Below are 25,920 nucleotides of genomic sequence, written 5' to 3'. Positions count from 1 at the left end.
AAGCTGCCTGGGGGAAATCGGCATTGCAAATACATGAAAGTAGGGGGAGCTTTTGTTGCACCGTTCCCTAACGGTGACATAAAAACCAAGGTGCCCGGGGGAAATCGGCATTGCAAGTACATACTAGTCGGGGGCATTCTTATAGTGTGAGTAAGGTGAGTGCTACGATTAATTCTAACAAATAAAATTCCAATTTGGAACTTTAATGTTGGTTGCTTCGTGAAATTCCATATCAATGACCGATCGTGTATTGTGAAAATATTATCACAAGTGTAAGTGTAAAATTGTATATGGTAGCAGTTGTCATAAAAATGACTTAAAACACGAAACGATTTATTTCAATTTTCATAAATAAAACCCAAGGTGTGTTCCCGTTCGAGAACTGGTCGTTCGGTTTAAGCTGTCTGTTTTGTTGTGTTCATTTTCAACCAAGGAAATTTCATAGGCGAGAAAAATTGGAAAAGTGAAGAAATATTCGGAAAAGTGATTTCTCATATGCTCTATGTATAGTATTAGGTGTTGTTAGTCCAATCAGAATTCGTATAAGGGCGAATAAAAGGTTGAATTAACACTCCGAAAATGAAAATTATAAAAAAAAACCTTTTCTATTTAAAATAAGTTTTCTCTATATAAAAAGTAACGTGTTTTTACTGATTAGAAAAATTGATAATTGTATTCGGTATTGATAGTTATATTATATTACATTTGTGAGTTTTTTTTTTTCTATATTTTATTCATACATAACACAGGAGGCATCTCGTCTAGGGTCACAGAGGGCGGTTTTAATCATATCTCATTCCCCGTCGGCATCTTCTATCTGATACGCACCATCCAACGAATTTTTACCACCTTTCTGTCATCATCACTGTCGTCATCACTCGGTGAAGACCGGTGGAATGAACAAACAATACCCAACAACCAAACGAACGGCCCTTTTCAGTGCCACAAAATCATTGTCAAAGAGTTTAACGATGTAATTCTTTAAACATATCCAAAATCAACAGATATTCTAACGGAATCCTACGTCAACTATGCGGTCGTGTCTAGGACACAACCCTCCTGTGCCTTTTTTTGTTTTAGATAACCAGAAGGGCTGGAATCGTGTACGCCATGACACAACTTTTTTATGAACCCTCTCACTTCATCAGCTCTTAACCCATTTAACCCAATTAATTTAATAAGCAAAAATAGCCGTTTTTGAAAAACTGTTTTTGATGAAACTAAAGTGTTAAGCGCATTTTAAATGATACCACTTGACAATTTAAGAGTGTTTTTTGTCCCAGTGTTATTTTTTTTTGTTTTGTTGTGTATTGAAGCATGCAAAGTTCAGGTTTAATGGAGTCGCAAAAGTAAACATAAAGTTATCAAAGTTTCACCTCTTAAAGGATTTTAAATTGCTCAAATCTGTGACACAACACTACTAGATGAGTGTAAAAAATGATATCTAGCAAAAAATCCGAAGAAAATTATGAAACCGCAAAAAAACTATGTTTACTTTTGAGCGTATGAAATTTCATACGCTGTGCAACTAAGGTATATTTTTTCTCAATAGGATATATCATCTTCCCGATAATCTGGAGGAGCTGTACAATTATCTGATTGATTTGGACGAAAACGCTTTCGAAAATCTAGTGTCAACAAATGATATTGACTTTGTCATCGTGCCCCCAAGCGGTGGAGACAGCGATGTGGATGCTGGAGAAAATGACTCGGAGAACGGCTCTTCCGGTTTTGGCAAACAAGTGAATGTCGAGTGCAACATTGAACGAGGCCAATCACAAGAATGCTTCTCGGGCAGCAGCAAGAAGCGGAGAGCCAGACACTGTGGAAAAATGACCATAAATTCGGATGCAGATGCAGCCGTTGTTCTTGAAAGACATTCACCTGATCTTAGTGATCTCTGCGCGAAACATAAATGGTTTGCCGTTCAAATGTTCCATTACCTATTTGACGCAGATTTCGTCGGACTAATCACCACAGAGACAAATAAGTACGCACTACTACACTGAGAGAAATAATTAGTAAATATAACGAATTTTTTGGTAAATACTACCAATCTATAGTCATTTTCGACCGTACTAATAAACACATATGTCAAGCAGAACCATGATTCGGAAGCCCAATATCGGCTACATTTTCTCGCCGAAAATGCACGTATCAGAATTATATCCTTATTATACCTCCGTATTGCCTTATGGGAACAATGAAAATGGTTAATACGCGCTTTTCTCACCAGTTTTCAGATATGACAATATCCAAGCTTACTAATGTTATTGAGTAAAATATACTAATCTCTGGTAGGGATGCGGGTTTGTTGACAATATGTACAAAAAATTAGTTTTCGACCGAGGATTTTTCTAAGGGTAAAAAGAGATACAAGATTCCGTGTGACCGTACCGGAAATGTACAAATTTCTAGGAATTGAACCGTGGGACAATTATGCGTGGAACGGCAGTACACGAAAGTGAATTTTATGAAGTAAAACCGTTTTGTTCGATATTCAAATGATTTCCATTTTTGATACTGTATCGGCTCAGCGTATGAAATTTCATACGTCAGATATCTCAACATCCAAAGAACTACAAACCAAAATACCCTCCTGTTTCGGGACAAACCTAGATAGACTAGAAAGTTTCATGCCATTTGGATCAAGTTCTTGTACACATGGGCAGTAATGAGTTAACTATTCTAGTTATGAATGTTTTTTCTCCGTTCAATTTTTGTTTTATTTTGAAAGATAGATGAACAAATAATGATATAATAGATAGTAAAGATATTCTTTGTTTTATTTTTGCGGAGCACGAAAAAACGTCCGAAATTCGAGTCTCTACACTAGAATACCCCCGAAAGTGATAGCGAGCCTTTGACACGCTAAGTCTCCTCAAACACGAGGAAAGCCGACCCTGAGAGCCTACGGCCTCGAGCTCGTGCTAGCCACAAAAAAGAGGCCTTGAGTGCCCAACCTCAACAATCTCCGAGGCTCAGACCAGGGATTGAGGTTGAAGGGATATCCATCTGAACCCGAGAGAGTAATAACTTTAACACCACTTTCATCCCGGATATAATGCCCGAATTCACGAAAATTAATTGATTGGTCGGAAAAAGTCACTGGCCTTTTTCAAGGCCGAGGGTTTAGATATGTGTTCTAAATTGGCCTTTTTTAAGTCTACAAGCGATTGAACTGAGAAAGTCTGAAAGCCTGAGGAAGCCTCTATAAATCAAAACATCATCATCATTACATATTACTCTTCTAGAAAAAAATGAAAATTATCTCGCTTTTGATTCCGTCGAATATTATTTCAGAATGCTTCGAAAATTATAAAATCCCTATTTAGACGAATGTTTTGTGGCCCTAGAGAAAACCGATAGGCATGTGCGATTTTGTAGATACAATTGAGGATGGGTGATTCATGATTCATTCATGTTCTCGCTAAAACAATAACGCAATCTTAAGATCTAAACATTGTATTCAACAGTGTGGGGCAGCTCGGAAAACTTTCAATGATAGTATGCAGTCCAAGTTTATCAAGAATATGTTTGACAAATGTACAATTTGAGGCTCGAGAATTTTTTTTCACTTTCATGCTTATGAAACAGATTTTTCTGACTAACAAAACCATTCGAAATGGTATATATTCGGTGCATTTTTTTTTTGAAAATGAAGAAAAGATAAAAAAGATTTCAACTTCCAGTTTATATGGAGATGTCGCAACATTGATTCTGGGGCGAAACATTTTGCTCGTCCGTTCAACACGGTTGCAAAATAGAAAATGGCAAGCACAATATTTACAGTGCTTTCACGGCCATTTGATGATAATATCCACCGCTGATCAATCTAAGCTTCGATGGACTTTAAAGCATATTTGTTGATTGTTTTTATATTTTCCTAATTTTTGTAGAATTTTGTGATTTCAATAGTTTTCTTCCAAAGCAGTTTTTGAGCTATGGAAAAAAGAACACCACTTCGTTCAGTCGGCAAGGAGGTATTAACGCTGAAATCCTTGCATTTCAAACGTTACGCACTCATTTCCGAAATTTTCAACTTACATCGCAGTTCAGACGCGGAAATGATACAGTACATAACCGATCCACCGAACGATATTTCAGCACAATGTGCGATATCTATTTTTCATTCTTCCTTCGTATCGAGAAAAACATTTGTGTCTAACATCAGCATTGAGAAAGCATATTGTCTACTAGCGAGACTGTAACTTGAATAATGATGATCATGGTTTTAATTAGAGAGTCTTCAAAATTTTACAATTAATTCGCCTTTAGCTTTCAAAAGCCCTATTTGAAAAGCGCAATAAACTTTCGGCCTTGAGGAAGGCCATTTGGAAAACCTAGTTGCCGTTCAGTCACTAGCAGGATGACTGATGTGTCCTGAATGCTGTTGAATAGCTTATTTATACTCAATAAACTGAAAACGGACGAAGCTTAAATCGCAATATTTTCTCTATCCACATAGTCCGTAGAATGAAGGTTCCATTTGTTGTAGAGTAAAGCTGCTGTAGGACTTTCCCATACAGGGATATTTCTGTTTGAATGAACAATTTCCTTTTCGCTCCGCAAACCGAAACGTAGTTTTGAAAATTCCAACAATTTATATACACAGCTGATTTGAATCTTTGACGAAAAAAAAAATTTTACTTTTTTGCTTCGATTTCTAAAAACTTACTAAAACACGTTTTTCATAGTGTTTTATAAAATCATCTGTAATTTTGCAAATATTGCAGTAAGTTCTGAAGTTAACAAGCAAAGTCTGAGCCAAGTGTATCCCCTAAACTCTCGTGAACGTTTCATATTGATACGTTCAGCCGTTTTTTCTAGCCGATCGATCAAAGTTTGGAATAAATTAGAGGAACACTTCATCGTAACTTTCGTTTTCATATTTTCACTAACTTTAACTGTTTTCATCATTTTTTTCAATCAACATCCTCTGCCGTTGATAACTCAGCGATAAAAGGTTTCTCTGACGTGTTCGACGATCTGGGTTCTAGAAGAGAACCTTGTTAATCAAACGTTTATGTCAAAAATACCGCTAAATCCGTCGTCGAGGCAGCTGTTATCTGGAGAGAAAGTCAATAAAGAGAATCGATCAAACCAGATAGCTCCTAACGAAATGTTAAGCGTGAAATCATACAGATAATTTTTTCATTCCTCTCGTCCGATTCAATTTGAGGGGAGAAATTGATGATGCCACTTACACCCCTTCCATTTTGAGCCCCTCAATTGTTCTCTCGCCACCGTTATCTATTTGATAACACATAAAGTGAACAATTCGTACATATGATGCAATCTGTTTACTATGCGAGCGGTATGAAAAACCGACGTTGTACGTCCTATTTAATCCTCTGTGGTCGTTTGCCTGCTCTCAGCCACCGTAGCAAGGAATCATAATAAACACTTTATTCAACAATGTAATCATTTACTTTTTTTCTAAGCAAATTTTAATGTCTATTGAACATTTCCACTACTGTAAATATATGGTTTTTCTATATAGGATCTCTTTCAAGGGAAATTAATTCCGACCGCAAAGGGTTAATATTCTCTTCTATTTTGTTCTGCTTTATGCTTACTTCGCGCATATTCTGCGAATGCTTTTCGAGACGAAAAATTTTGTCGTCCGTTCAACATGGTAGCGAAATATAAACTAAGGTTGGATAGAACGAGCCCAATATGCCTTCACGGTAGGCTGACCAAACGTAACGTTTTTAACAATAGCGTTTATTCGACCCTTTTTGAAAGTCCTGTCTTTTTATCAATTCTAGTACCGTATTCTTAGCATGAAGGAAAAAAAATCCTTCTTGTTATTTTTAATACATTGTTTTCGAATGAAAACCATTCAACATTTTCAACTGACATATATATATATATATATATATATATATATATATATATATATATATATATATATATATATATATATATATATATATATATATATATATATATATATATATATATATATGTATATATATATATATATATATATATATATATATATATATATATATATATATATATATATATATATATATATATAATTCGAAGCGTTATAGTTAAACATAAAACTAGAGCCTAAATATCGAAACATTAAGAAAGTGCAGCGCATTTCAAGCCGCGGATGTGAAGTAGGTATTTTTCAGCGATGAGAGCCGAAAGCGTTTGTTGTCGACGCCGCCACCCCACCATACCGGATTTGGTTCGGCGGCCGTCAATGCATTATCTTTTGTCAGTTTGTCAGTTTGATCCCAAATACTCGTACTAAAAAGTTTTATTCTGGTATTTCTACAATGTTTGTTTTTCCCCGGTTATAATTTCGTAGCCCTACGCCAATAATGCGATCATGTATTGCACACAGCCCTTCATTATTTTTTTACGACCCGTTATACCGTTACCAAAACATGTTTGTGGTCCCTCTTGTACAAAAGGTTGAGTACCGCTATCCTACAGGAACGTTCTAGCAATGAAATGAAGGCTGTTCGATAAGGTTGATTGGATTTGCTATTGAGTCGGTTGGCCAAAAATGTTTTAGACTACAAAAAGTGTGGAAAATCAGAAATAAATCTATTTTTTATTTCTTCCTCATAGTTTCATCCACTACATCCACACATACCCAGACAAAAATGTTCTCCTATGATATTTCAAAAATTGAAAGTTCAATATAATGTACATCCTATCTTTATGCGTTAATTTTTAACGAAGTTACAGCATTTCAAAAATCACCCACAAACTAACTGTTTTTGTCGAGTGTACATGTCACTGTTTACAAGATAGCTTTTTATTTTGAAGAGCCAGAGACAGTCAGAAAATATCCATTCTTTTTGCTTATGGGTAGCATATTATACCTTACTCCAAAATAAAGCTTCCTTTACAATGCAGGTTTTCAATCGCATGCGATATACTCACTCGCGATATTTTTCACTGCAGCTCTTTACATTGATGCGCGATATCACGCGATAATCTGTCTGTCAAACCTGCATCCCTCTAATCATGCTGCAATTATTTGTTATGGACAAGGTCGTACTAGATTGGTGGAACAAAATCATATCACTCGAAGTGTGAATGCAAGTATAAAATTCCAGATAATTAAAAATTGAAAAACTAACAAATTCAATCGAATATTAACAAAAAATTGTAAAAATAATTATGCTTATGTAGCAATACGCTTGCAATAGATAATAGATTCTGCTCTCACTTGATGAAGTGTTTCATATGTATAGAGCTGAACATTTATTTCGATATATCTCTCCACCCATATAGCATATTTTATTCCACCAATCTGATGTATGTAGTGTCTCCTGTCAAAGCAACGCGATTTTCGCAGCTTGGAGAGTTCTATCTTTTTTCGCACTGCCATGGGTGATTTCGCGTTTTGCTCTGATTGGTTGACGAATAAAAATCGTTATTGAAGTCAAAATATCGCGCTCATTGTGAATGATTGTAAACCCGGCATAACCATAAAACTTGCCATGCCATGTACAATTAAAAAAAAACTCAATCGAGTACTCCATTTTTTCACAACGATGCATCTCGTCGCTATTTCTCTAATTATTCTGATAAGTTATTTTTCATTTATCAATAGCAAAAATGTCAGTCTTGAAAAAATTACTTTTACAAAGGAGGAAATAAGTAAGTATAAGAACGAATATTTAATAAAAAAAAAGAACACTCAAAAGTGCTGTTGAATTCGTCAGAAGAACTCCGCGAACTCTCTGCGCTCGATGCAGTTTGCGGAGGCGCGGCACGAATAGTTGGCGGGACACCAGCAAACATCACGGAAGCTCCCTACCAGGTGTCAATCCGTCGTTTGAGGAACCCGTCAACTTCTGTTTGGCGTATGAGTATTACCTGTGGAGGATCCCTCATACTTCCCAAAGTGGTGCTAACAGCGTCGCACTGTTTCGGAACCAAGTTCATACCAATTTCGGCAGAAAAATACGCTATCATCCTAGGGAATACCTTTCGTGTCCGGCGATCTCCACAGGCCCAGTTGCGGATGGCTACAAGGGTTGCAATGCATCCGGAGTTCCAGACGGTGCCTCTAGTGCAAAACGACGTCGCGATAATAATTATGAACAAAGCGGCTATCGAGACGGATTACGTGCGAATAGTGCCGTTGGCAATGGGTCCGATTGTGGAGAAAACGAAATGTTTAATCACGGGTTGGGGCAGAGAATACTTCCCAATAGCAAGGAAACCGCCTTGTTTGATGAAAGCAACCGTTCCAATATTGAATATTGACCAATGCCGCAATCGGTCGACGATTTCAATAGGTGCGGGAATAATTTGCGCTGGGTACTTCCAAGGAGGGATCGACGCCTGCACCGGGGATTCTGGAGGACCGTTGGTTTGCGACGGGGTTCAGTATGGAATTGTTAGCTATGGGAAGGGGTGTGCTGAGAAGGATCATCCCGGTTTGTACACTAACGTTACCGAACACTATGATTGGATCCGTGCGGAGGCTCTTATCGATTCTGGAAATTTGAAAATGTTGTCAGTTTGGTTCATTCCCTTGGTATCACTAAATTTCCTGATTTCATTAATGTAAATAAACTCTGGCTATCAATTAAATGATCGCGAAACCTTGTTCAAGAGGCTCAACCGATTCAATCAATGCATGTTTTGTTTACTAATTGGATTAAAATTGCCCCAGGGAGTCCATCTATCTATCGTCCTTCAACATAAACTTCCACAAATGCCGGTATCGATCTGACAGAACAAGAAACACTGGTACAGCAAAAAAAAAGGTTGAATTTTCACGTTGAAAGCATCCGGTGGCGAGGGAACCAACACAGTGCGGAGAGATTTTATCGAGAGGGTATGGTTGAATTCGTAACCTCAAACCCTCTAGGGTTGTGGAGAGAAACCAGCAACAAGCACGAAGATAACGTAAAAGATTTTCCCGCTGCTTCAATTTCCGCCCGCTCTTGGTTTATTCTATTTGCCGATGGTAAACAGCTGTTCGTGATGTCGGATGGTAAGTCTTGAAGTAATTCTTGCTGTATCTTGTCGTACGATTTTTAGATTCGATGTGGAATGAATAAACGGAACATATTGTCGATTCGTCGAAAAGAGACATTGATTATTGAGACACACAAATACGTATTGTTGAAGATTTCTGTTGTGGATATCATACGTTCTCATACATCATCATACGTAAATCTACCAAATTGAATAAAAATCATAGCCAAGTAAAGTCATGATTCTTATCCAATTTGGTAGATTTATTCAATTATGTTGCATTTGCTCTGGAATGTAAAAGTATTTCGAGGATATTATGCAAGCATCCACATTACATACACGTTCAGTCCCGCGTCGGTTCCTATGGAACAACATTGAGCTTTTTGTTAGTAGAGCGTGGATCACTGACAGTTACAAAGTAAGAAAATAATGAATATATGGCATTGTTTTCGTATGTGCTACAAAATGTGACCACCTTTAAGTCGAATCTCTGACTCGAATCTAAAAATATTGTTGATAACAATTCGGAACCTCAGTCGTAGTGTTCAGTAGCAGTATGCATTTTCTAATATAGCACAAATATGATTTTAATTATAATAAACTAGCTGACCCTTCGTTCCGCTCAATATTTTTTTTTATATCAATTTGATTTTCTTACTGAGCAAACGTTCGTGGGTTAAATCGCAGAACTCGCCATTGATTGATCTTCTTAGTGGCACTTTTCTTTATTGATATTAGAGCCGTTCCACTATATGTTATTTGGGTTGTAACAGGTGTACATTTGTGTATTGTAGTGTTTAACATTTCTTGTAAATATTCCGTTAAGTGTTATGTAATTATTTTCAATATTGTACATACACTTACTTTCTAGATAATTTATTTATATATTATTCACCCACTTTTGGTAGATTTATTTATTTATTTATTTATTTATTATTTATTTATTATTTATTCATTATTAATTTATTTTTTATTTAATTATTTATTTATTTATTTATTTATTTATTCGTTGGTGGAATTATAATGTTAATATTTAAATGTTGTTCCGTGCATGATTTAATTTTCCTATTCAAACTTGCCAAACTTCTACTGTAACATAATGATTCAGTATAAATGAAACGGACTTTTTCTTCGTGGAAATTGCACGCAATGGGTTTCATATATTGCATGAAATCGTTGTGTTGTTGTACGCAACACCACATCGAAGAGCGCGAGTAAAGCTCATGTTCCTCCACACCAACACATGCTAAGAGCGAGTAGCTTAAGCTACGCTCTAAGTGGTCACTCATGCGCGAGAAAAATAAAGAAGCCAGGTTTCGTGGAAGAATCGCGAGAATTAGCTCAACCTTGACAAAAAAAGAGCGGACAATTATGACTTGTTTGGCTGCGTGACTTGGGGTTTGAGGAAATTCGCGGTTCAAAAAGAACATTATTTGCTTCGGCAAATATTGTTCTCCTGAAGTAAAAAGGCTAATTATTTCAAGGGACTCGAACGCTTTTGCTCGTCCACTTTGATCCAATCAGTGGAAGAGGCAGCAGTGCGATTTTTCAAAATCGCGTCGCGGTGTGACTTTACAAGTAAATTCTGTATAAACGGTTTTTTCAAATGTGCTTAATGTTGTTTGTTCTTGATAGGGAATTTAACGAAAGTTTTCGAAGACTTTAGATATCCGTTAAGTGTCTGTGCTTGTGAAATAAAGCTCAAACAGGTAAAGTTTAGTTTGTAAGCCATAAGTTCAAATTCTTATTGCGTCGAACAGCCGTTCGACGGCTGTTTGTTAGGGATTATTTCCCAGGTAGACACTCCTTGGAAGCTCGGCGCATCGCACTCAATCAGCCGGACGCACTTCTGACCCCACGGTTGGAGTCAAAGTTTCCCGACAAGCCTATTTCCGTCGGAAGGGAGTGCTACGTCACTACAGCACTCCGGACAGAGCAAGCAGAGCGATAAAGTCAAAACGTGAGTACCCATCCCGTTATAACATGCGCATGTGGGTGGGTCTTTTTAAACTTGGAACTGATGAGACAGTGATCACTGAAATAAAGTTTACGCTTACGAAAATTGAGACGCACGTGGCACGGAATTATTAGGGATATTAGGGAAAATGAAATTGTAATTTAGCTAGTTAATAAATGTTAAAATGATATTTAGTTTTGTTATTTGGAGAAACCGTACGTTTTATGATCGTTCGTGATACTGTAGTCTGTTTGATTTTTTGGGTATATGTTTGGAGTCCCATTCTTGTTTCTGAAACGAGAGGTAATATTTGGACAGCAGAAGGATTCGAGTGAAGAGCAATTTGTTGTGCCTTTTTATCCAGGTTCAGCTGCGAATTTCCTCCGATCCTTTGAGCGAGTAGCCGAGCAAGTCATAGGAACGCATTTAGGAAACATTTTGGAAAGAGTCACTGTTCGAGCGATTCTTCAACAATTTTCAGAGGCCAGTTTCAAGACTGGTCCTTTGCCGGGCAAATCTCGCGTGAGTGGTCCTCCTAGAGGTGGCGCTTAAGCCACTCGCCTTTAAAGAATCCCCGGAACAGTGGCGGAACCGTAGCTGTGAGTTCTGCACGCTACAGGGTCTTTTAAGTCTAAATACTACAATACAGTTAATTTACAATTCATATTTTCGTATCATATTTCTGTATAAATTCCAATTTCCCTCAGAAACTCCATGATGCTTTTGATTCGATCCTCTCCATCTGCTAGAGCTTCTCGCATATTTGCTCGTAATCCCGTACTCCTACGTTCGTATTCTATACCAGGACACTCAACTTCTTCTTCTTCAATGGCACTAACGTTCCTAGAGGAACTTCGCCGTCTCAACGTAGTATTACTTGCGTCATTTTTATTAGTACTTAGTTGAGATTTCTATGCCAAATAACACGCCTTGAATGCATTCTGAGTGGCAAGCTCTAGAATACGCGTGATCACAGTGCAAGTCGGAGGAAATTTCTTTGACGAAAAATTCCCCCGACCAGAACGGGAATCGAACCCGAACACCCGGCATGTTAGTTATGACGCTAACCACTCGGCCAAGGGAGCACATCACTATAATGTGATAATGGGACACTCAACTATAATGTGCTTTACGGTCAATCGTCCACTAAACCACCGACAATTCGGAGCATCTGTCCTGTCGAGCAGGTACTGATGTGTAAGTAGCGTGTGACCTATACGTAATCGAGTAAGCATCACATTTTCTTTTCTTGTCTCTGCTGTCACTGTAAAGGGTAAAACCGTATTTTTAACTCCTCTCAGCTTGTTCTCCCTCACAGCATCCCATTCTGCCTGCCATCTCCAGGTGATTCGTCTCTTTATATGGGTTTTAGCTTCCCGAATATCAACCGCAATGGATCTGTCGACTGTATGGTTCAGTGACGCTTTCGCCTCTTGGTCAGCAAGCTCGTTGCCTGGTATACCAATATGACTCGGTATCCAGCAAAACGTGACATCTTTCCCATTATCGAAACATGTATTGTAAAGTGTTTCCATGCAGTCTCTCCATTTCGTCCTTATTCTGTAGCTTCCGAGCGAAGTTATTACACTGAGCGAATCTGTGCAAATAGGGTACGCTCCAGTCCCCTCTTTATTCTTTACTCGTAGTAAAGCCTCTTTAGCTGCTTCGCTTTCCGCTGCATAAATGCTCGCAATATCCACCATTCTTCTGCGTTCCACCGTATTTCTATCGATTATGCTAAATCCGTTTCTTTCTTCACGTTTAGACCCGTCCGTGTATAAAGTTTCATGATTTCGATATCTCGTCGATTTTCTTAGAAGGAATCGCTGTAGTAATGATGCTGGTAAATCATTCATGCGACTAGCATTCAACAAAGATGTATCAACCTTAATCAATCGTCTCTCCCAGGGAGAGCTACTTGTATGGGAGAAATGATATATTCTAGGAATATTTGCAATTTTCCCAAAATATTCGTTCCTCGCTCTTCAGTAGTACCGGATCCTGTGAATTGTGGTGATCCCCAAAGTTCACCAGAACTGGAATCCATGTCTGATAAATAGTACCGATCAGAACTTTCCATGAAATTATCTGAGTCAATTGCTGTACGTTCTGCTTCTTTCCTTGCCTTCATTTTTGCTGTATATATAACAGTTCGCTGATCAAGTAGTGTTCTAAGACTGGGAATACCCACTTCCGCTTGAATGCTGATGATAGGTCTGGTGTAAAATGCTCCATTAATTGCCCTCAGTCCGGCATTGTGCATCGTTTCCAACCTTTTCAAATTTTCATCGCGCACTGCTGAGATTACCGGAGCTGCATAAAGCATTTTTTCTAGAACTGTAGCCTTATATATTTTTAACAATGTTTCTCTATCGCCGCCCCACGATTTATTGGCTACACAGCGAATTAAGTGTAGCTTTTGGTGACACGATGCTCGAATTTGCTCGATATGTTTTTTAAATTGAAGCTGCTGATCGAGAGTGATCCCTAAACATTTATACACCTTTCGTATGGGGATTGGAGTATCATCCTTTTTCAATGTACGTGTCGAAACAATTCTCCTAGCTCTCGAATGTTTGAAGATCATGGTTGCACATTTTTCAGCAGAAATTTGGAAACCCGTTCGTTCTTTCCAGCTGCTGATCACGTTCAGCGCTCTTTGTAGCCTAGTTTCAGTATCCTCTTGAGTTCTTTCACCTGATATCAATACCACATCATCTGAAACAGATCACATCGTTGATCAGATCTTCAGTTAAAGCGTTAATAGCTACTAAAAATAGGGTAACACTAAGAACAGATCCCTGACACAGACCATTTTCCATTATTTTTTCGTTAGACAAACGCCCATTAACAGCAGCTCGAAAAGTTCTTTTCTTCAATGATTGTTCTATGAATTTCCATAAGCGACCTCCAATGCTCCATGAACTAAGTTTTTCTAACACCATGCGCCTCCATGTCGTATCGTACGCTTTTGTTATATCCAAAAACACTGCTTGTGCGTAATACCTTTTCTTCAATAATTCTCGTATAGTTTTTTTCGAATGTCACTAGGTGATCTGTTGTGGACCTTCCTTTTCTAAATCCATATTGATGTTGGTGAAGTAATTTTTTCGACTCCAGAAGAAAAACGAGCCGATTATTCACCATGCGTTCGAAAACTTTTGCCACGCAACTATTTAGGAAAATAGGTCTATAATTCTTTGGATTAACTCGTTCGCTTTTCCCTTTAAAAATTGGGACAATTTTTGATGTAGTCCATTGCGATGGGTATATCGACTCTATCCACAGGTCATTGTATGCTATTAACTGTTGTGCTTTACATTCTTGAGATAAGTAAGTGATCATTGAATAGTGCGTTTCGTCTTCCCCAGGAGAGGAACTATTTATTCCATCTAGAGCTTCTTCCAGTTCGTACATGAAAAAAAAATTCATTGTACCTTTCATTGGCTTGATCAGGAACAAACAACGATTGAGTTTCAAGTATTATTTTTCTCTGACGAAATTGTGCGGTGTAAGATGCATTGATTGAAAGAAAACTAAAGGCTTCGGCAAGTAACTCGGCTATTTCATGGTTGATTGTTGCAGTTCGGCCATCATACGTTATTGCTCCTATGTAGTTTGTTTTACCACTTCCTTGGATTCTACGGAACTTACTCCACATTTCCTTCATGGGTGTGAATTGAAACTGGTTGCAAATTTTTGCAAATTTGGATGGTGTGCATTTATATTACCGACAAATATAATTGGTTCAGCCACACTACGAATCAGTGATTCGATTTCTGTTTTGTTTACGTTTCTGCTGGGCGACAAATATGCATTTATGATGACAGTATTTATAGGTTGTCCGATCTTTACGATGATGACTTCTAAGGTGGAGTCAGTATCAATTCTTTGACTATCAATACCGTTCTTCACTGCAACAAGCACTCCTCCTGCAGCCCGATGGCAGTAAGTTCTATCTCTGTTATGAACTGTTATAACCGTTAATTTGCGGAGGATTACGTGATGAACACATGGTCTCTTGCAAACAAAGCACTAATGGATCCTTTTCGTTGATCAACAAGTCTAATTCTGCCTTTCCAGTTCTGAATCCTTGTATGTTCCATGAAATTATCATGGGGTAATGCTTTGTTACCCCATGATTACTGTTGAGCTGTAGCTGTATCCGGGGGGGATATTAGGCTGTCAAAAAAGTCCTGCGGTATTTCCGCGAGGTGTCGTTGTAAGCTCGTAGTTCTAGTTGTATTAATTGTATCGAGTCATACTATAGCTTTTTGGAAAGGTATTTTTATGCGCTATAATATAGTCCTTGACAGTGTTTTGTTTGGTTAAGTCGTTCGTGAGTTATAGTGTCGCAAAAATGGAGCAAAATAAAGAGAAAATCCGACATATTTTACAGTACTACTATGACAAAGGCAAAAATACATCTCAAGCTGCCAATTAAATTTGTGCAGTTTATGGTTTCCACCGCACAACGATGGTTTCAACGTTTTCGTTCTGGTGTAGAGGTCGTCGAAGATGCGCCACGCTCCGGAAGGCCTGTCGTCGAAAATTGCGACAAAATCGCTGAATTAGCCGAGAAAGACCGGCATAGTAGCAGCCGTAGCATCGGCCAAGAGCTGGGGATAAGTCATCAAACCGTTTTTAACCATTTGAAGAAGCTTGGATTCACAAAGAAGCTCGATGTATGGGTGCCACACACGTTGACGCATAAAAACATCTTTGACCGTATCGACGCATGTGAATCACTGCTGAATAGCAACAAAATCGACCCGTTTCTGAAGCGGATGGTGACTGGCGATGAAAAGTGGATCACTTACGATAACGTGAAGCGCAAACGGTCGTGGTCGAAGCCCGCTGAAGCGGCTCAGACGGTGGCCAAGCCCTCATTAACGGCCAGGAAGGAAGGGCCTGGCTCTATTTGAGCCGATCATTCTGCTGCTAGTAGGTTGGTTGTGATGTTCATTTTCATTACGTTGTAGATCTGCTTCTCCAATGCTATGTTCTCGTGTGTTCAATGAATTTACCGAAAATTGATGTGATGATGTTTATTTTCTGGATTTCGTGTTAGACATGTACGTTTGAGAAAAAAGACGTGGCATTGAATGATTCTATTAAAAAACTTCCATTTCACTGGAGTCACAGTTTTCATCTGTTGCTTTCTTTCTCGTAGCTTGCGCTTTACGGGAACGGCCAGATTTCCTCTTTACATGTTTTGGCTTTTCAAGTTCTATCGACAGAATACATATTTTGTGATGCATCGTGTTTGTCATCACTGCTGATGTCAATGGTAGATTTAACTTTCTTAGTTTTCGGTGATTTCGTTCCTGGGCTTGAGAAGTTGGATATGTTTGACGTGGACTGTCCGGTAGCTTGATTGTCTTTGCATTTTAATTCTTCGATTTCTTCCTGAAATTTTTTCAATCCTTCCAATATGTTTTTCGTTTGTATCAATTCCATCCGTAATCTTTCGATTTCTTTGTCCTTTTCCGATTCACTACTTTGTGGTCTGAGGCGTTTCAGTTCCTCCTTCAACATGTGTATTTCGTTGTCCTTCTCGCTAGTGGCCCTTTGAAATTTTCTTTTATTACTTCTTCTTCTTCTTGGATGGCTCTAACGTTCCAGTGGAATTTTTGCCTTCTCGACGTAGCATTACTTGCGTCATTTTTATTAGTAATACTTGATTGAGATTTCTATGCCGAATAACACGCCTTAAATATACTCTGGAGTGGCAAGCCCTAGAATACGCGTGACCACAGTGCAAGCCGGAAGAAAAATCCCCCGACCAGAACGGGAATCGAACCCGAATCCCCGGCATGAGCCAGCTCAAACCAGACCATTCATTACTCGGGTTTTCCACTTACCAACACATTTGGTCTTCCATTTTAGTTTATACAGGTCGGACTCGATTATAAACAGACTCGATTATATACTGGCTCGATTATGTTCGATTTTCTCTTCGTCGACTTTCTCATAACTTTCTCATAACTTAGCTGCAAACACATTCCCAGCATATTTGCAATGTGTTAATATTTGTCTGTTGGGAGTTTGTTTTTTACTAGTTTGACTATATTATTTTAATCTGTTTTCGTCGTTGACTGTTTACTTGGACCTGTCTACATCGTGGAAGTGTGAAGTTCATTTGTAATATACTGTTATAACGATCCCAAAGGATATAACTCGAGACCACATCCCCGAGTTTTGGATTCCACCGTTTGTTTTGATTGTTGGAAGATTGAGAAAAACAATGCGGAGAATGCCAGCTGCAGATAAACGAAATTGAGCCACTACGTTGTGGCTTTTGTGAGGTTTACTTCCACATAAGCACGCAATGTTGTGGTTTCAACCTAAGTCGAGCAAGCAGAGATTTATTTTCACAAGGCAAGGAGTTGTGCAACATGCCAATTGGTGGACAACGATTTCACCAAATTGGTGAAATCGATGAATGATAAAGTGGACAAATGCATCTCCTTTGATAACTCTGCCGAACACCCACCAACACGACCAAGAATGGAAAATACATGGCCCAGACTTGGTATTAAACGTCGTCGTGGTAATGAAGGCGAAGTGAATGGCACTTCTTCTGCCCGTGGGACCAAAAAAAATGATCTCAGTGACTTGTCTCTGCCATGCCTGACACCATCGATTCCCGCTCCTAAATTCTGGTTATACTACCTATTAGAGGGTGCACCCGTGGCCGAGTGGTAAGCGTCTCACATTATCATGCCAGGTGTTCGGGTTCGATTCCCGTTCTGGCCGGAGGATTTTTCGTCAAAGAAATTGCCTTCGACTTGCACTGTGGTCACGCGTATTCAAGAGTTTGCCCCTCGGATTACATTCAAGGCGTGTTATTTGGCTTAAGAAATCTAAACTAAGTATTAATAAATGACGCTTGTTAATGCATACGTTGAGACGGCAAAAGTTCCACAGGGAACGTTAACGCCATTCAAGAAGAAGAAAACCTATCTGGATTGCATCCGTTAGCAACTGTTGACGACATACAAAAAATTGCTGATGTTGTACGTCTTGTTCCTAAGGAGGCAGAAACTGCGAAGCTGACTTTCGTTTCTTTCAAAATCGGACTGGATCCATCATTGAAAGACCTCGCTCTCGACGCATCGACTTGGCCCGATGGATTATTATTCCGTGAATTCATCGACTATTCAAAAAACCAGCGTGGATCCAACGGCAATACTCAGGCATCTACTTAAGGCTCTGTCTTGTGGACGGTGGAAGCCCTAGGGTCAACACCATTACTAATAATCATTCCTCGCGACGTTCTGTGTATGGTGGAAACTCTAGGGTTTCCACCAGAGGTGAGTGTCTATATCAGGGGTGGCCAAACTTTTAGGCATTACGGGCGACTAATTGTTCAAATGTTGGGTGGCGGTCTACCAACGTTGACGGTATCAAAAAGTCATTAGAAAATGAATAAAACAAACTTTTAACCCTTCTGTACTCGCGCTTTAAATCATGACCCGTATACTAACGCACGGTATCACAGACTGTGCCTGTATCTGTAATTTTACCATTGTGTATTTATAGGCGTTAGTTGTATTTATTAAGTAATAAAAGTTATAATCAAATTAAAAAAAACTCCAGAAAACACCTTTTCTTCAACTTCATTTAGTTTCAATAGTCTTTTAATTCAGGCTCCTCAAAACAAAGTTTATGTCTGAGAGACTGTATGATCGAGTATAGGAGGATTAGCACGTTGAGCTCCGAATTTTCTTGCTGCGCTTTCCATTCAACCCGCATCAAGAGCGTTTGCACAATATCGGTGTCGGTCCCAGCTCCCAAAGATACTTATTGCATGAATAGAAAATTGTCAGAAATTCGACTAGTATGTAGTCAGATTTTGTAAACCATCCGAAAACAAACCATATGTATTTTTATATTCTTATTTTGTAACTGTCAGTCCCTGTCTGTTAGCGCTTTCCTACCAAAAAGCTCAACGTCGGACCGAGGCGGGTCTCAACGTGTTAATTAAAGGAAAACATAGGTCATACTAATAAATATTCAATGATGAATTATTCTATAAAATAAAAATAATCGGTTACTAAATAATTGATAAGTAATATTTTATTTTCTGTAAAGTCTATTAATCAATATCGTTGATTTTTTTAGGGATGGTTATTGTATTCCTCAATTACCTAGAGGTATGGGGACCCTCTATAGGCAATATTGGACCCTATAATGTAAATTCAATCGAACGGTCGATTCGATCCATATAAGTATCACAGCGAACAAACTTTCGTAATTTGTAAATCTATAAAATCTTATCGAATCGTGTTCTTTCTCAAACAAACAAAAAAAAATTCATATTTTGAAACGTTGATGAAATGTTTCACAAAGCGAAACGCCAGAAATGTAACAAACAAACCAAACAGCTCGAAAAATTATGCCGACAATTTTCACCCGACTGTATCTATAACAGCAACATACGGGTCCACTGGCTTCGGCATCTTCAATGAAAATTCCAGTGCCTCTTTCAAACTCAAAGATCCTTGTTCCGTGTATGTCGCTGAAATGGGTGCGATATACTATGCTCTAGGGATCATTGAAACACTGCCCATCGACCATTATTTTATTTTTTCAGACAGTCTCAGCTCAATAGAGGCAATCCGCTCAATGAAAGTTGATAAACGCTCATCTTATTTCCTAACAAGAATAAGACAACTATTGAGTGTTTTGGTCGAAAAATTATTCAAGATTACCTTAGCATGGGTTCCTTCTCATTGCTCGATTCCGGGGAATGAGAAGGCGGACTCGCTAGCTAAGGTGGGTGCTTCAGAAGGCACACTTTTTGAAAGGCAAATTGCTTATAACGATTTTTTTCACATTCCTCGTCAGCACACGCTCGTTAGTTGGCAGCGCATGTGGAGTGAAGATGACTTCGGTCGTTGGTTACATATGATTATCCCTAAGGTCTCGACGAGTGCATGGTTCAAGGGATTGAATGTAGGTCGTGATTTCATTCGCGTGATATCTCGGCTTATGTCCAATCACTACAACCTAAACGCGCATCTCTATCGCATTGGGCTCGCAGCAAACAATCTTTGTGATTGTGGCGATGGCTACCACGACATCGAGCATATTGTCTGGTCGTGTATCCGGTTCCATGCTGCTCGCTCTCAGCTCTCTAGAGTACTGAGAGCACAAGGCAGACAATCGGATATCCCCGTCCGGGATATCTTAGGTAGCCGTGATCCTAATCTTCTGCTTCATCTATACCTGTTCCTCAGAAACGCCGATGTCAACGTTTAATGATGTTTCCTTCGTTGTGTCCCTGTTTCATATCCCTCATATCCGATCTATAAACTTTTACTTAGTCGCAGCAATACATACACACACTCTTTACAGATACACGGGCCAAAGGTTGTGCAGTCCACGGATCATTCAACAAGAGCCAAAGGTTGTACCGCTCATGACAACTCTACACGAGCTGATGATTGCGCCGGCTAGTGACCATTCTATCCTGGATTCCTCAAGTCGAGAAAGACGCACCACGCTAGATATGAGGTACAGACTAGGGGGGCGTTGCTGATTAATGGTCAGCTGCATCCAAATAGGAAGTATCCCGTGTCGGGCACACGTACAGAGCATTGGAGACAGCAACATCCCAATTACGACAACACTTGTAATACTAACCTCGAGCCAACCGCGAGTAATCGGTTACATATTACTAACATAGATAATAAGAAAAATTGTCAAAGTATTGGACTCCCGGCCCCGTGAGGCTAACGCCATATGAGCCTTGATAAAAATATATATTTTGGAAAAAAAAATAGAGCTGTTCACCTAGAATTACATAATAGGACCAAATATTTAATTTTAGAAATTTCCAATTTGTCATTCATCACTGTTGCTTCATTCATGGCTATATTTCTTGAAATAAATCTGCACATTTAATTCACATTACTTATCATAGTTTTAAAATTAAAATTACAATACTGACTTAAAACTCGGTTTCTATTGATTTTCGAAATCTTATACCGGATGTTTCCAGCATTTTCAATTGGTCGTTCAACAAATGATATTCCTGGAGAAAACTTTGTTGAAATTGTTCCTAGTGAGAATTTTTTGCTTTATTACCAGTTATAATCGATCAACTAAGTATTAAAGAAAATATTAGAACGGAAACATTAATGAAGAAAAATCTACTCTTACAACTGATATGTTTTATCAAGGTTAGCTTAAAAACCTTATAAAATATTCACGGCAATAGATGGGATTATATATTTAATCCATTGCGTTTGGAGGTGACAGTATCCTAGACCAGCTAGCGGGCGCCTCGGAATACCTACGCGGGCGACCGGTAGACCGCGGACTACCGTTTGGCCATCCCTGGTCTATATCATTCACCAATTATTCCTGCGCCTGATGATTGCTTGTTGCAGAACAAAACCCGCGATGGTTTATGGATCTAGTTCCAAAACGTTCGCGGACTACGGACCAAGATCGACGATTTCTATTGCAACACCCTGGATTACAATTTTGATGTCATCATTTTAACTGAGACGGGGCTCTACGATGCGATCAATTCGAGGCAGCTTTTTGGTAACAACTATACTGTCCACCGATGCGACCGAAGCTGTAACAATAGCAACAAATCGAGTTTTGGAGGGGTTCTAATCGCCGTACACCATCAGTAACAGGATAACTGTAACCAGTGGGGAAACGTTAGAGCAAGTGTGTGCATCGATTACGATTGGATCCAAGCGGATACTGCTGTGTGCAATTTATATTCCGCCAGACAAGAGCAAGGACCTCAATATACTAAATGGGCATATTGCGTCCATTGATGAACTAGCGAAAAATGACTCTGATGACGATCTCTTGTTAGTATGCGGTGACTATAATCAACCTGGAATTTCCTGGAGTAGTTCTGATGGCCTGATCCAGCCCGTGAATTATGTTCCGTTATCAATGGCTAGCTCCCTGTTGATTGATGACATGGATTTCCTCAATTTGCGCCAAAGGAATCTTGAGTGCAACCACATAGGGCGAATTCTCGACTTGTTCTTTTGTTCCTCTGATTTGCTTGTGGAAATCTCGAGATTCGTTTCGTCACTTCTGCCAGCTGACCTTCACCATCCGCCTCTTGTCATCTCCTCTCCACCTCTGATTGACGAAGATGCACCGTCGCAAGATATGAATGAAAATGTCGAGCTTGCGTAAGATTATAGCAAGATTGATTTCCATGCTCTAGTTGATTTCCTGACTGGCGTTAATGCTCTTCTCGATGGACTGATTGTTGACGAAATGGCTGAAACGTTGTGTGCCGTGCTAAATAATTGGATGGATTCAAATGTCCCAACTCGTCGACCTACTGTTTCTCCTGCCTGGAGCACCCGGCAGTTGCGGAAATTGAAACGGAAACGGAATGCTTCGCAACGCAGACTTCTACGTAATCGTTGATCGGCAAATAAACGCAGTTTCCACTTGGCGTGCAACGAGTATCGTAATCTTTTGAGTTTAGATCAAATGGTACGTTTTGCGAGTTCAAACTAATCTGAGGCGAAAGGCCAAAGAACTTCTGGAGCTATGTAAACTCGAAACGGAAAAATTCGACTGTACCTCCCAGCATATTTTCAAATGATGTTGAATCATCAGTGGGCGAGTGTTTACTTCTGAATTAATTAGTCCGGAGGACCTTGTCTCGGCTGTATCGGATGTTCCGGTGGATCTAGTTAACATTGATGCCTTGGAAATAACGCACAATATGGTAACTTATGCAATCAAGAAAATTAAATGTACATTTTCACCTGGACCAGAAAGGAATCCCTTCTGCCGTATATTGCCGTACGAATGGAGCTCTTGTTGAGCCACTGTGTAAAATATTCAACAAATCTTTCGTGGAATCTAAATTTCCTAGGGTCTGGAAGGAGTCTTTCATGGTACCGGTTCATAAAAAAAGGAGACAAACGAGACGTGAAAAATTATAGAGGGATAACCAACCTTTCATCTGCTTCAAAACTATTTGAAATTGTTGTGAGCAACATCATTCTCGAGCGCACCAAATGTTACATCTCTAGTGATTAATTTTACAACGACCTGTTTTGAGCAATTGGAAAATGGGGCCCAAGTAGATGTCATCTATACTGACCTCGAAGCAGCCTTTGACACCATCAACCATGATATCTTGTTGGAAAAATGATTAAAACTTGGCGTGTCAGTAAGGGACACGTCGTGGCTTAGCTCATATTTGACTGACAGATGTCTGCGTGTAAAATTGGATTCCACTACTTCCTCGTGTTTTACGAATATGTCGGGTGTGCCGCAGGGTAGCAATCTTGGCCCCTTGCTGTTCATTTTGTATTTTAGCGATGTATTGCTTGCACTTGGAGATGGCTGTAAACTAGCATATGCTGATGATCTGAAGTTGTATTTTATCGTGCGGACTGCTGAGGACTGTATGCGTCTTCAGTCGTTATTAGATACATTTACTGAATGGTGCCGTCGAAACAAATTTACGGTCAGTATTCTCGAATGCATGGTAATGTCTTTTTTTCGCATCAAACAACCAATCACTTACGACTATACCATAAACGGTGAAATTCTTCAAAGAACCGATCAATTCAGTGATCTAGGTGTTCTTATGGACCAGAAACTTACGCTCAACCTTCATCGCTCGGCTCTGATTACCAAGGCAAATCGTCAGCTTGGATTTGTGTCCAAAATCTTAAAAGACTTCTCTGATCCCCATTGCCTGAAAGCTCTCCATTGCTCACTGGTACGCCCAATCCTGGAAAATGTTTCGGTGGTCTGGTTTCCTCACCAGTTAACATGGAGCTTGAGGATCGAACGTGTTCAGCGCAGGTTCATCAGGATAGCATTACGAAGTTTACCATGGCGCAATCCGCAAAATCCCCCACCATATTCTGTTCGCTGCAATTTGCTGAGGTTGGATACCTTGGAACGTCGACGGAAGAATCAACAAGCGGTTTTTGTTGCAAAGCTTCTGAATGCTAAGGTCGATTGCTCGAGGCTCCTCTCGTTGCTGGATATCCGAGTGCCACCGAGGCCATTACGAACTAGAACTATGCTTCAACCACGATATCATCGAACGGCCTTCGGGTACAATGAACCGCTCACAGCTATGGTTCGTATGTTTACGACTGTTGAAGATCTATTTGAATTTGGAGAATCTTCTGCTCAATTTCTCGCACGGATTGGGAATATACGGAGTTTATAATTTTAAGTAGTTTCATGTAGACAATAGTCCGATGAATAAAAGTAAATAATCAAAGTAAAGATCAGAGTCGTAATTTAAATTGGCCAAATAAAATATAAAATAGTGTTTTAAGGTAGATCCCATCAAGAGTACCAACTTGAAAAAAAGTCGAAGAAGGTCGGGTCAGCGTGGCGTGGAATTGCTCTGTATTAATATACTGCGTTTCATAACTATAGAACCACTCCACTTTTCTGAGTTTCCAGAGATATGTAAGAAGTCGGTTGAATTGAAGTATATAGTGTAGAATATAATAGCGAGAATAAGGAGAATTTTCTCAGAAAGGCTCGGTTCAGATAGCTTTTTATTAACACGAATGAACAGTCAGAAGTACGACGAAATATTTCAGAATCATTTACTGCTTTTTTCATTAAAAACACCGTAATAATTGAGTATTTCGGCATCAATTCATGAAATCCGGGGCTTTAGATTCTGGACTGGTCAGCTTATTTACCAAATTACCAAATCAAAACCTTATGCTTACTTATGAGGAGTGATCGTACGAATAGTAGATGCAGCTTACAAGTAGTATGAATGATTTGGAGAGCTTGAACGAGCAGTATTCTCTGCGTAGAACAAGGTACACAACATGGCGCAGCTTGGTCGAGACAGCCCCATTTGATTTGATTGAGACCTAAAGATGATCTACGAATTAGAAACTTATTATCAATGATGTGAAATTGATGTTAATCTTGTAGAAGAGTGACTAGATACTATATACTATTTTACATATCTCTGGAAACTCAGAAAAATGGAGTGGTTCTATATTTATGAAACGCAGTGTATTTTCGTCTCCATCAAATTCGAAATATTAAAATTTGATTACCACGCGGCTCCATGAAATTTTAATGTACACTTTCAAGAACGAATAAACAACTCAGTGTCTCCATCGCATCGCTTCAATGTGAAAGCAAAGAACCTGTTCTATGTAGTGATCGGGTCGAGTTATTTCGATGAAAGGTACGTACGATAAATTATAGATTATATAGATTTTTCTCGATTACCTTCTCAGGTTTTCTAAAGAAAACTCTTCACCGCGATCTTCATCGCGATTGAATTTCGATGAAAAATACATGCGATAAACAATAGAATATACAGTTACTCCAATGAAATTTATTGGTTTTCCTTCTCAGGATATCTAAAGATAATTTGTACTGTGTGTGGTAACACGAGATTTTAGGGTTTTTGTTTCGTCGACTGATCGAAAGTTATCGTTTACATAATTACATCACTTACTACAGTGAATCCAGATTCTACTTCTTCCCATTAACAACTATCCCTTCCATGATATTCGCTAGGGAACCACGCGATAGAAGCGACCCTTCTGGCCTTCGGGCGACGGCGATCATACTAACATTCCTTCCCTTCCCATGGTGACTGTACGGACGTGGCCGGCGTCGTTATTGACCATTTAAGGCTCGAATCACCGAAAATTGCACAACGAGAATGATTTGCTAGTCCCAAGCGTCATTCTGTGTGTTTTTTGTGCAATTTTGTTGGTTCAGGTCAATCACGGAGAGCAACTACGAATTGTACAGTCTACCCAAGCTCAAGCTCATAAATGTCCTTGATTAATGAAGGAAGGGGTATGATAACTGCGAACTGCTACTTGCTTAATTATTTTCTAGCTCTTAGTACATTTTCTGTATTATTATTATGTTCAATCAAAAAGAAACCGTTTAACTTAAAAAGTTTTTTGACGAAGAACTACGTCTTTCATTAAGGGTGCCAAATCAGAAAACAGGTCACGTTTTTATGAAAT

The 25,920-nt window shown here is 39.1% G+C and overlaps 1 protein-coding gene across 1 annotated transcript; it reads left to right on the top strand.

The window, feature by feature from the left end:
* Positions 1-7,514: 7,514 nt before the first annotated feature.
* LOC129770488 (trypsin I-P1-like) lies at positions 7,515-8,560 on the top strand. The gene is made up of 2 exons (XM_055773357.1): positions 7,515-7,635; positions 7,701-8,560. The coding sequence occupies exons 1-2, from the start codon at positions 7,530-7,532 to the stop codon at positions 8,552-8,554; spliced, it is 960 nt and encodes a 319-aa protein (XP_055629332.1). The 5' UTR covers positions 7,515-7,529; the 3' UTR covers positions 8,555-8,560.
* The last annotated feature ends 17,360 nt before the right edge of the window (positions 8,561-25,920 follow it).

The sequence above is a fragment of the Toxorhynchites rutilus genome, chromosome 2, assembly GCF_029784135.1.
Source record: "Toxorhynchites rutilus septentrionalis strain SRP chromosome 2, ASM2978413v1, whole genome shotgun sequence".
Classification (NCBI taxonomy): Eukaryota; Metazoa; Arthropoda; class Insecta; order Diptera; family Culicidae; genus Toxorhynchites; species Toxorhynchites rutilus.
Note: the sequence above shows the minus strand (reverse complement) of the source record. Positions and strands in the feature narration are given on the sequence as shown.